The 12,546-nt window shown below is 53.4% G+C and overlaps 1 protein-coding gene across 1 annotated transcript in view; it reads left to right on the top strand.

Annotated features, from left to right (window-relative positions):
• Nucleotides 1-801: 801 nt before the first annotated feature.
• The window catches only part of UBE2H (ubiquitin conjugating enzyme E2 H), a 68,593-nt gene continuing 56,848 nt past the window's right edge, over nucleotides 802-12,546 (top strand). The window contains exon 1 of the mRNA XM_068402204.1: nucleotides 802-1,120. Within this exon, the coding sequence (XP_068258305.1) occupies nucleotides 1,068-1,120 (53 nt within the window). The 5' untranslated portion in view covers nucleotides 802-1,067. The remainder of the gene's footprint in view (nucleotides 1,121-12,546) is intronic.

Here is a 12,546-nt window from a genome sequence, read left to right as displayed (position 1 = left end):
AGAGGGCCCCCAAACCTCGTGTACACCCACGTCTGGGGGGCTGGGTGCTGCAAGAGTGGTCTTAAGGTACCCCAAAAGGGCCAGGATGATATTGTGGTCCCCCGTACCCCAAAAATTCTCTCTGCTGCTGCTCCCCTCAGTGCGTTACCTCCTGCCCCAGCCCCACTTGGGCCACAGGGGTGTGATGGGGCATTAAATGGAGGAAATCACCCCCCCACACACACACACTTGAGGGGTGACGTTACCCCTTTTCTCGGATGTTTTGGGGTTCCTCGGCCACGTCTCCTCCCCGGGCGGGGAGGAAGCGTCGGAGCAACTTTTGGGGTGATGCTGGGGTCAGGAATGTGGGGTGTCCGCCCCAGGCGTGGACGTGCTCATTAGTGTCATCGCCACGTGCCCCACTGTCACCTCCGGGGCGCTGGCGGGGGCCTCCCCCCCCCGCCCCATCCGGTTGGGTAAACTGAGGCACCGGGAAATGCTTTGCTGATGTCACACCGGGAAGCTGCTGTGATGACTCGTGACGCGAGGCCTGGCCGCACGCTGGGTTTGTGATGTAGGTTCGTTGGTGGCGTCCCCCAGGTGACACCGGCCACCCCGTCTTGGCGTTCCACCGGGTGGTGGCCCCTCCGGGGTCTCGAACCCGCGGTCCTGCCAACACTCTCCCCTCGCCCCCCGCCCGCACTACAACTCCCAGCATGCAGCGGGGTGGGCGGGACCTGCGCGGCGTTACCGGCTGCAACCAATGGGGACGGTGCGGGGCGATGAGGTCAGTGCGGGTGACGTCAGGGGTCCAGAGAGAGGCTCCGGCAGAGGCGACCGGAGCGGGGCTCACGGCTGAGGCAGCGCGAGGCGGCGCGGCGCGGGGGGGGCCCGGGCGGCGGCACCGACACCGGCGGCACCGCACGAGGAGGAGGGCGGCGGCGGCGGCGACAGCAGCGGCGGCGGGGGGGGTCCCAGCGGCTCGGAGCCCGGCGCCCCCCCGCTCCCCTCGGTACCGAGCGGCCCCGGTTCACGGCAGCGGCGGCGCTGACAGCCCGCCCGGAGCAGCGGGGGCGGCCGCGGCCACCATGTCCTCCCCCAGCCCGGGCAAGAGGCGGATGGACACCGACGTGGTCAAGCTGTATCCTTCCCGCACCATCCCCCCCCCCCTCCCCCCCCAAACCCCCCCCCCCGCTCCGCCGGCAGCCCCGGGGGGCGAACCCGCCTCCTCGGCCGGGCCTGCACCGCGGAGGGGAGGCGGCACCGGGGACCCCCCTCTGGTGTCCCCCCCCTCCCCAGCCCTCTGTGCGGCGGCAGCGCCCCTTTCCGAGGCCAGACCTAGGCCTCTCCCCAGAGCTGGGGCTTGGACCTGCCCCCCCAGGCGGGTGAGGGCCCCCCCTTACCGGGGGGAGGCCTAAACCCCCCCCCAAACTCTTCCCCTATTTTGAGGGGGTTCATCCCCCTCCGTGGCCTGACAGCCCCCAGCCGGGCTGTGCTGGGGGTGGCCCTGCAGGTTCCCCCCCCCTTGGTGAAGGCCCCCCCAGGCTGGGTGCCCTGCACCCCCCCTCGCCCACCCTCAGCCGCGGAGGGGGGGGGGGGGCGAGCAGCTCCCGCAGCCACAGCCCAAAGAAAGGCTTTTGTGGTGTTTATTATTATTTATTCCCTGTTTTCAGCCTGCGGTTCACGAAGCTTCTGGTGCCAGCTTAGGGATTTAATTTGGGGGGGGGGGGCCCCCACGGGGCCTGGCTCATGGCAGACCCGTGGCTGGGTGACGAGGGGGTGAGCGAAGGGCTCCAGGGCCCACAGCCCACCTCAAGGTCCCATTTATGTAACACTCCCAGTTAGGTCAGGCTTTATTATTTTTATTATTCCCCCCCCCCCCCCCACCCCCTTCTGCCATACATCTGTTTATATTTTTCCTCCTTATTTTTATTCTTGGCCCTTTCCAGGGTGGCGAATCCTTTTTTCTCTCTCTCTGTCTGGAGTGTGGGTGGCGTTGGAAAAATATCGTTGGGAATTTGCTTCTAGGATTGGTTTTATTAATAGGGTTTGTTTTTTTTTTTTTTTGTTTACAAGGTGTGTGCCGAGAAGGGGCACAAATGACAAGAGTGGCCGAAAGGTTTTTCAGCTCTGTTGACTGAACCTGCCCGACAGCAGGACTCGGGTCTGGTGGCTCTAACTTGGCGATGTCGAGGCAGCGGAGCGGGGGGGGTGTCGAGAAACGGGTCTGATTTCGTTTCCAGAGAGAGATAAACAAACTTAACTTGGATTTTGTGTGGGGTTTTTTTTTTGGGAAAGGGAGGGGGGGAGGAGCGGCACCGCTCCTGTTTGTGGCGTTGAGGGTGGCTTATCGAAGGAAACTTCTGTTTGACGTTTCAGCCCTGCGCGTTTCTCTCCACAAAGCTGCTCTTGGTATATATTTTTTTATTTTCGCCTTGTTTTTAAGCAAATAGGAAATGACTACCGATCGTGCTCGAATCGGAGCTATTTTTATCCGGGGGTTTAAAGTTACACACGTGTCGTACTCCGCCGAACGCCAGTTGCGATCGATGCTTAATCGCACCGGGAGGAGGGTCGGGGATTCCAGCTGTTTGGTGTGTGTGGGGGGAAAATAAAATCTTCCTTGGGGATAGTCTGGCAAAAGGTCTGTGCCGGAGAGGGACTGAGGCCCAACCTGCCTCCGCTGCTGCTCTCCTTTCCCCTCCCCCTCTCTCTTTATATTTTTTCCCCCTTTTTTGTTCGATTTGTAGCCGGCATTTCCAGCGATCGCAGCATTTTAGGAGACAAAGAGCAGGTTTTTCTGAAGTGGCTTCGCTCGCTCTGTGTTTCCAGCGGCGGCCGGGCCGTGCGGTGGTAGGTAGAAAGCCCCGAATATCTGGCATTCCTCCCGACGCTGGGTAGTTTCCGTTCTGCTCTTTTTCTTCCCTCCTCCCTTGACAAAAGAAACCCAAAGCTTTTCCAAAAAAGCGAAGCTCTTGTTATTGTCGCCGCAGCCTTCCTGGTGTTTGGAGAGGGGTGAGGGTTAGAGCAGTCGGTCTCCTGCGGACAACAAACTTAGGAAGTTGGATGTGTCAGATGACTCCCTCACCACTCCTCTCTCCCCAGCCTTTTTTTTTTTTGTTTGTTTGTCTGCCCGGGGTGAGCTCAGCTCGCTAGGCCCGGGCTCCCGAGACGCTTCCCTGGGGAATCTTCCCCTCTGGAAGCTGATGGGAAAGAAAGGGTTTGGTTTGAGCCGTGGGAGCGAGGAGGTGGTGACCAAAGGAGAAGGGGCTCATCTGAAGGAATGTGCTTGAAGGCTGCTCCTCCCCAGAGCTCGAGGGTTTTGTTGTCGTGTTGGGTTTTCTTTTTATTTTTTTCTTTCCTTTTCCCCCTTTCGCTGCCATTTTCGTTACAGTTTCCCTTTTCAGCCCCTTTTCGTGTCTCCCGTGGAGAATAATGGCAGGGATTTATGGCCTGCCAAGGGCTACCTTTTTGAGTAGGGAGGGGGTGATGGGCAGAGCGAATAACACCGCTGCCTTCTCCTGCTCTGACAGGTTTAGGAGCCGAGTGGGGTCTTTTTATTATTCCGATTTTCAATCCTAACACGTCCGTGTCCTTTTGTGGATGCCTCTTTGTGAGCCAGGGAAGGGGAGAGGTTGCTCGGCTCTCTGGGGCTGGGCTGAGGGGGCAGAAGCTCCGTGTGTGCGCGTTAATGTGTTGAACCTGATGTTTAATAATCGCCCGGACGATTTTGTGCTGAAACTCTGAGTCACTCATTGTTTCTCTCCCCATCGCGACGTCGGGCGAACGCTGGGGAAGGGCCTGCAGAGGGGAGCTGTGCTGCCGTCCTCCCCTCTTGGGGGGCTGCTGCTGGCCCCCCACCCCCTCGCTGAAGTTTCCTGGGTGACGTGTGTCACCCATAGAGTGGGGGGGACCTGTGCACCCCACCTGCGAGCATGGCTCTGCAGGGAGGCTCCGTGCCCCCCAAAACACCTCGGGGACCCGCTCACCAGCAGCCTGGCAGCGTGGGGATGCCCTGTGGGCTTGCTGGCGAGCGCTCGAGCTCAAGGCCAGGCCTCTCCAGGTAGCCCCAGGACTGTGGGGTGCTGGAGCGAGGGGATCCCATCCCCGGTTCCCCCCCAGCTTTGGGGCAAGCTGCTGGCCTCGGAGCCGTGTTTGCAGGCGAGAGGCCTCGGGCAGAGCTCGCAACTCTGCGGATTGGCTGCTCTGTTACTACCCGGAAACCGGGGCCGGGGCGGAGCGAGCCGGCAGCTGATGGGGTGCCCCAGCCAGCATGTTTACACCCCTGGGGGGACGCACCCCAGCACCCCACAGCCCCCCCCCAGCACCACGGGGCTGTTTTCCACCGGCTGCGGCGGTTCCAAGCCGGGGTTTATTGTTCTGCGCCGGGGAGCAAGGCGGGCGCTCGAGGGCGAGCTGTTCGCAGCCTCCCCTTGGACGGGAGTTTATTTTGCGCTGATTTATTTTCCTCCTTTTGTGGATAGGTGCTGCTGGCTGGGTTGTAGTCCCCGAGCTCTATTTTTAAGCGTCGGAGCTGGAAAAGGGAAGTGTCACCCTGTTCTGTGCATGAAAGGAATTATAAATAGTGGCCGAGCTTCATTTGAATCTCCCCGTTCTGACCAGTTTACAGAGCTGAAGGTTTGTAACGTGCGTCGGAGCTGCCGGGGAGTGTAATACACCGAGCGTTGTGCTCCTGTCTAATTTTAGGCTCCTCCTGAGTCAAGGAGAATAAAGGTACAAAGCTCCTTAGTTTACCTGCGGAGTATTTTGTAATCGCAAAACTCCCTGTGTTTGCTCCGCTGAGATCGGCTGAGGCAAAGGGTAGGACACAGTTTACATTTGGGATAAATTCCTTTTTATGTTCATTATAGGCTTACACCGCACTTATCATCCTACTTGAACACCTTCCAAGAGTCGGGTTGAGCAAGAGGACGGTCACGTGGCTTTGTTCTCTTTGGCCTGTCCCCAGGGGAAGAGCGTGTGCGCTGGAATGTCTTGTTTTGGTAGGGTTTGGTGGTGGTTTGTTGTTGTTGTGTTTTGTGTTTTGTTTGGTTTTTTTTTTTTAAGGGATAGACATTTCTGGAAACTTTTACGAATGTAAATTTGAAAATGTCACGCTACGCTTCTTTCTGCTCTACTTCTGGGGCTCCGTTTTAATGAGGTCTCCAGGGAGGAGGGGAATCGTGTGGTGGTGCTTCAAAACGCACAAAGACGTGGCGACGGCCCCGTTTCAGAACCGGGAGAGCCCCCCCCTCCACCCTGCCTCCCCCACAGCGGTCAGAAATGCTGGCACAGGTTGTGGCTTATAAATAAAATCCAGCTAAACGCAGCTCAACGTATAGTTCTACCTGCTCTTATGAAAACTTTAAATCCACTGATCATCCTCCCAAACCCAAACCAACTAGAGGGGAAAAAATAAATCATCTTTGTTGCCTAAATGACAACTTTCAAGGGTATCATCTTGCTGCTTTTAGAGCTGAATGCGGCGTCTTTGCTGGCGGCTGGATTTTTTTTCCCCCCCCTCTGGAAAGGACGGGCTCTTGGCTGGGACTGTAAGTTCACTCTTCCATTGTTGCCTTGTCAGTTTGATCGTGGAGGCTATTGAAGCTGGGGCTTGTCGAACAGACCTGAAAGCGCGCTGCACCTGCTTAATCATCTAATTGCGGTGGCCGTTGAGATGAAACTGGAGAATATGGATTTGGTTGAGACTGCTTGGAGCAGAGGGCCTGCTCCAGCTTAACATCCCAGCCCTATTTAAAATAGGAAAAATAAAGCCTTTGTATCGCTCTGCGTTCGGGTCATTTTAACTGTTTCTCCATCTCATTCCCCAGACTCGAAGCGGTGGGTTTGGTTTTCAGTATGGCAGTCGTCTGTAGGATTATGCTTATGGTACCCCGTTCTTAAGACTAAACTGGCATTTAGATTACTAAATGCTGATTAAACAAATCGTGGAGGCTGTTTTCTTTGTAGTAACAGTTTGAAATCCTGCGTGTGCTGCTTTTTTTCAGTAAAACAAGCAGCTCGCCGTGTAAAATGGTGTCCCTGCTCTCCTTCCTGCTGCTGTATCTCGAAGGGTGCGCTTGATATTTCTCCTGTCTTTTTTAGTGACGCTGTGCTGTGATCTAGGCAGGCTTGGATGTGTAGTAGGTGCTTGTTTTTAAGTGTCATCACGACTGTGTTACAATCCCGGCAAGCTTTTGGAAGCGCGTCTCGCTGAGCGCACTCCCACGTGCCCGACGTTTCTTAGCAGCGGCAGCCAATAACGTTGGCTTCGAGCGTGGCTGCGAATCTTGCAGACCCTGTTAAAGTCTTAATATGTAGGATTAAGCCCAAGATGCCCCCCGATGAGGCTCTGCATTGCTTCGTTTGCCAGGGAAATACTACATTTAATCTTCATGTAAGTACAGCTCGCGTTTTGTCCTCGTTCTGGTTATCGTTGTGCACTGCCATTAAAATTAGCTTCTTTTTTTTTTTAAAACCATAAAAAAACAGTCTTGTTTAAAGCTTGTAAGCAAAGCCTTGAGGCTGCTGGACTTGCTTCATGGCAAGCAGGAGGAGCTGCCCGGTGTTGTGCTGCTGCCCTCCTCTCTTGAGCTCATGGAAAGCAGAGGTGTGCTCTTTCGGAGTGTTTCCTTACTTTCTTTTTTAGAAGAACACCAATTAATCGCTCCGTCAAATACGTGCTTAATTGCTGCCTTACCTCGTGCCTACCTGTTGTACCCGGAGCAGGTCGAGCAGACTGTTCATCTGGAAGCCCAGGGAGTAAATCCTGCAGGGTGCGGAGTGCCTCCTTCGGAGGGTTGGGTGCGTGGAGCTCACACCTCACCACTGGACCGCTCTGGGAGAAGGTGGTGGCACCTTGCTCCATGAAGGCTCCACGTTTGCTGCCTCCGAGGGGGAGATGCCCGAGGACCACGGGGGCTGCCTGAGGGCAGGGTGGTGGTTGGCACGATCCTGCCCCGCTGCAGCTCACTTCTTGGGCAGGATCCTGTCCTTGGAGCCCTCTGCCCTCCCTGGCCTCTATCCTTTTGCAAGCAAAAGTGAAGGAGTGCTTAAATTAAGAGTCCTGATATATTTTTTTTCCTCATTGATTGCTTTCTTATTTTTTTTTTTCTCCCTTCAAGCAAGGTGAAGCAGCAGGAGTTGGGCTGTTAGGAAGGGAAGGGTGTATCTGAAACCACCCCAGCGTTGAGCGATTGCTAGTTGCAGTATAACTTAATGTTCTCAGCACCTGTTGGTACTTGGTGCCCTTCTTAAACCGTGATTTAATCGGAGTCATAACCAGGATAAACACATAACAGGTTGTTGTTAAGACAGGAAAGTGCCCACAGTTAAAGTGACAGGCTCCCCTGTGAAGTGGGTTCCCAGCCAAATAGCTCTCTGTTTTATTGTCTGCTTAAATTAGAGGTGATGCGATGCTGAGGGAGCGGTGTCTGAATTTTCTGCTTTGTTATCCTGCGGTTCTGGACACTATTCTGGCAGCAGAGATGAGAGATTGCTGAATAACATTTATTTTTTTAATATTGAACGTGAATTATAGATGTGGGTGTGCGTATAGGAGTTCAGCGTGTCATTGTGTGCCTCACTGTGAGCATTCAGCTTCCCTCCTTTCACTCCCTCCATTTCCCTGTGGATTTTGTCCGTGTATTTCTGGAATGATGAACACAGAGCGTGGCTCTTTGTTTTTCTTCACCAAAATAAAGCTCGCGTGACTGAAGAATCACACGACCTTGCCACCTCGAGTTTCTACTAGGTCATGCAGCCTGTGTGCCGGTGCCTGTCGATTCTAGCAGGGAGCTTGTGGATGAACTATTTCTGTTAGGAATAGCGTAGCCAACCGGTCTGGGGCAGGGATCGTCCCTCTGTACTCGGCACTGGTGAGGCCGCACTTGAATCCTGTGTCCAGTTCTGGGCCCCGCACGTCAAGAAAGATGTTGAGGTGTTGGAGCGAGTGCAGAGGAGGGCGACCAAGGTGGTGAAGGGTCTGGAGGGTCTGACCTATGAGGAACGTCTGAGGGAGCTGGGGGTGTTTAGCCTGGAGGAGAAGAGGCTCAGAGGTGACCTTAGTGCAGTCTACAACTACCTGAAGGGAGGTTGTAGTGCAGTGGGAGTCGGCCTCTTCTCCCAGGCAACCAGCGCGAGGACAAGAGGACACAGCCTCAAGCTTGGCCAGGGGAGGTTCAGGTTGGACATTAGGAAGCATTTCTCCTCAGCAAGGGTCATTAGCCATTGGAAGGGGCTGCCCAGGGAGGTGGTGGAGTCACCATCTCTGGCTGTGTTTAAGAAAAGCCTGGACATGGCACTTAGTGCCGTGGTCTAGTTGGCATGGTGGTGTCAGGGCAATGGTTGGACTTGATGATCCCAGAGGGCTCTTCCAACCTGGTTGATTCTGTGATTCTGTAACTGCCCTCGCTGTTAGAAAACACCCCGTGCGATGGATCTCCTACTGTATCCCAGAGAGATGATCCAAGTTGGTTTTACTGCTGGCAGAACTATGCAGTTCTCATTCCCAACCCCCACGCTAATTTTTACTCCTTTTTTCCACCTTCTTGAAATGTTCAGAATTGTTTGTGCCTTGACGCTGATACACGTTGAGTACTGGTCAGCTGTTGCAGGGAAGTACAAGCACTCGCTTACTCGTCGCTAAGGCAGTCTGTGCTTAGTCTCTGCGAGGCTCTTCCTCCTCCTGGCCCAGCTCAGTCACAGAATCACAGAATCAACCAGGTTGGAAGAGACCTCTGGGTTCATCGAGTTCAACCGTTGCCCTGACACCACCATGGCAACTAGACCATGGCACTAAGTGCCATGTCCAGGCTTTACTTAAACCCCTCCAGAGACGGTGACTCCACCACCTCCCTGGGCAGCCCCTTCCAATGGCTAATGACCCTTGCTGAGAAGAAATGCTTCCTAATGTCCAACCTGAACCTCCCCTGGCGAAGCTTGAGGCTGTGTCCTCTTGTCCTATCACTAGTTGCCTGGGAGAAGAGGCCGCCTCCCACTGCGCTACAACCTCCCTTCAGGTAGTTGTAGACTGCAATAAGGAAGTCCCTTTGGCCTTGTGGCTACTCACCTCTAAACGCTATCTCCTCATCTTTGGTCTCCATCTTCTTCCAGTTCCTCAGCCTCTGATAATGATCTGAGATTGAGAGTGGATGTAGTCCCCTTGTAAAAGGTGATTTCACTCCCTCTTGGGCTTGTGTAGCCTTTAATGATTCTGTGCAAACTGGGGCTGGTGCTGGATTTGGGCCTTGCATGGGATTTTGTGCAACCTGGTCTGGTGGAAGGTGTCCCTGCCTGTGGCAGGGGGGTTGGAACTAGATGGTCTCTAAGGTCCCTTCCAACCCAAACCAGTCTGTGATTCTATGATACTATACTTTTTTTTTGTTACTGTTGCAGCTTCCAAGAGCTGTCCTCTAGTCTTAAATCATTTGACTTATTCCCTGGAGCAAATTGATTCAGCCTTCCAAGAGAAGCGAAATCACTCACAGTCCATTTTCTTGCCATTAGGTGTTTCAGAGAAGGGCAACGAAGCTGGTGAAGGGTCTGGAGCACAAGTGTGATGAGGAGCGGCTGAGGGACCTGGGGGGGTTTAGCCTGGAGAAAAGGAGGCTGAGGGGAGACCTTCTCGCTCTCTACAACTGCCTGAAAGGAGGGTGTAGCGAGGCGGGGTCGGTCTCTTCTCCCAGGTAACAAGTGATGGGATGAGAGGAACCGGCCTCAAGTTGCACCAGGGGAGGTTTAGATTGGAGATCAGGGACAAGTTCTTCATGGCAAGGGTTGTCAAGCACTGGCACAGGCTGCCCAGGGCAGTGGTGGAGTCCCCATCCCTGGGGGGATTTAAAAGCCGTGTAGATGTGGTGCTGAGGGCCATGGGTTAGTGGTGGCCTTGGCAGTGCTGGGTTAATGGGTGGACTCGATGATCTCAAAGGTCTTTTCCAACCCAAATGATTCTGTGATTCTGTGATTTGAATCGGGTAGGGGCTGGATCTGTGTGTATTGTTTTTAAACTGAGGTGCTGGGGGTCTGACGACTCTAATCCCTTTTAAACTGCGAATTACAGAGCACACCTGGATATTCTGCGTGATCCAGAGAGGAAAGCACGGGAGGTGGTGTGGACTTGCAGATATTAGTGACTCAGTGTGAGGAAGGGATTTTTAGGATAGCCATTTTCGATTGTTTTCAGAGGGTCAGATGCTGCTTTCCAGAAGGGATTGTGTTTTGCTGGTACGTGCTTTCCTTGGGTACTAAATGCTGGAAGAAAGAAGCGTAAAATATTTTCTTTGAGATTGTACAAATAAAGCGTCTGGGTGGATGATTCTGAAACGTTTTGCACTATCTGGCTGTAGCTTGCTTTAATTTTTCTTTTTGTGATACTCCCTTAAAAATGAATGTTTTAAATTTGTGGTGTTTTCATTAGGAGAAGTCTGCATTTAGGACAGTTGCTGCCCTTTAGGGAAGCTTAACCCTGGAGGCATTTGTCATCCCCTGTGAAAGGTTGAGGTTAAAAGCTGACAGTTGATTGTTAGATAAATTTAGCATTATTTCCAAATTCCAGCGGGCTTTTCACCTGGCCTTGAGCACTCTCTCCTGTGAGAGCAGTGGTGGGGGATTTAGCGTGTAAATTATAAATGTGCAAATCATTGCTGCCTTCCCCACTGCCTGGGTACTCTCTGTGTAACAGCTGATTATTTCTAGTCAGTCATCTGTGGACCTTTTCTAATGAGTGTGTTGGGACAGATGATATCCAAACGGAGGTGGACAAGAGGGGATGAGGTGGTGGTGTGCATAATGAGTGCATGGTGTTGAGAGAGGATGAATAGTGTCCAGTCTGCTCCCGGCTCCTGAGCAAGGTGTGGTGTTGAAAGGTGAGCTTCAGCTTGTGTGCTGGAGAGGCTCTGTCAGTCTGTAGAGTCTGTGCTCGGCACTGGTGAGGCCGCACCTTGAGTACTGTGTCCAGTTCTGGGCCCCGCACTGCAAGAAAGATGTTGAGGTGTTGGAGTGAGTCCAGAGGAGGGCGACCAAGCTGGGGAAGGGTCTGGAGGGTCTGACCTCTGAGGAACGGCTGAGGGAGCTGGGGGTGTTTAGCCTGGAGAAGAGGAGTCTCAGAGGTGACCTTAGTGCAGTCTACAACTACCTGAAGGGAGGTTGTAGCGCAGTGGGAGTCGGTCTCTTCTCCCAGGCAACCAGCGATAGGACAAGAGGACACAGCCTCAAGCTTGGCCAGGGGAGGTTCAGGTTGGCCATTAGGAAGCATTTCTTCTCAGCAAGGGTCATTAGCCATTGGAAGGGGCTGCCCAGGGAGGTGGTGGAGTCACCATCTCTGGATGTGTTTAAGAAAAGCCTGGACATGGCACTTAGTGCCCTGGTCTAGTTGCCATGGTGGTGTCAGGGCAATGGTTGGACTCGATGATCCCAGAGGGCTCTTCCAACCTCATTGATTCTGTGATTCTGTGCACTGAGAGGAACCTGGTTCTTTTGAAACCTGAAGGAAGAGAACATGGCATGGAGTTGCTGATGGATGCAGCCCCAAACTTGCCCTCATGTCCTGGCTGTTCCCAACCTGTTTTGTTTGGGGAAAGTCCTATTTTTTGTTGTTGTTTTTCCTTCTTTATTTTTCTCTTTAGGAGTGGGGAGAGGCTTCTCCCTGGTGATACATTTAATCAAAGCCGGTGGAAGCTGATGCTCTCTTACTCTTTCCTTTCTGCTGAAGTCAAACAAAACCAGTTATGTTTTTCTTCCATCTAATACCATTAATTCAAACTCACTGACCTTCTCCCTCTAATCTTCAAAGCCAACCCAGCTGAACACGAACGCGTGCACGGTGCTGGTTTCACGTAGCAGCAGGGCAAGTTTTAAACCTCCCAATAACTGGGCTGCTTTTGTGCTGAGCTCATGGTCTGCGTGAGAGATGTGTCCGTGTCGCCGGTACTTGGGAGCAGCCCTCCATGGGGTGCGTTGCGACGCTTCCTGAAGGTATCTGCTTCGTGCTTGGCGGTGGCAGTCACTCAGACAAGAATGACATGTTGTGGACTGATTTCTGCCAAAGTTTTGGTGATGGCCTTGCTTTGTAATCTTTTGATTTGTATTGTAAAGCAAGCAAGGCTGAAGTAAAGAAACAACCCTTCTAGGAGTGAAGCACTTAGCCTGGAAATGTCAAATCTAACTGTGATGTGACTCAGCGTGGTTATACTGACTTACTCCTCGGTGCTACCGAAGCCACCTCCTATTTTTTTTTTCTTAAAGCTTTCAACCTGCCACTGTGCCAGTTGTGAAATGAGGGAAGCAGTGAAAATAAGGAAGCTGAATGATCGATGTTTTGTTTAACAAGCCTGGCATCGTAGGTAACTTAATACTCCTGGCCTAGAGGAGGAATCTGTGCGTGGTTATTGGGGTAAGCCTAGATCCTGAGAGCAGAATGTGGCTTTGAGAGACTGGGGGGGGACAACACTCAGCTGAAAAGTTGAGATGTCAGAAATCAGATCCTCGTAACTCAGGACCGGAGTCTGCGTTCCTTGAAAGGGAAGGTATGCGAGGAGGTGTTAACTCGCCCTGCTCGTGGCTGACAGG

Source organism: Nyctibius grandis, chromosome 5, assembly GCF_013368605.1.
Source record: "Nyctibius grandis isolate bNycGra1 chromosome 5, bNycGra1.pri, whole genome shotgun sequence".
Lineage (NCBI taxonomy): Eukaryota > Metazoa > Chordata > Aves > Nyctibiiformes > Nyctibiidae > Nyctibius > Nyctibius grandis.
This window is presented reverse-complemented; position numbering and strand designations above follow the sequence as displayed.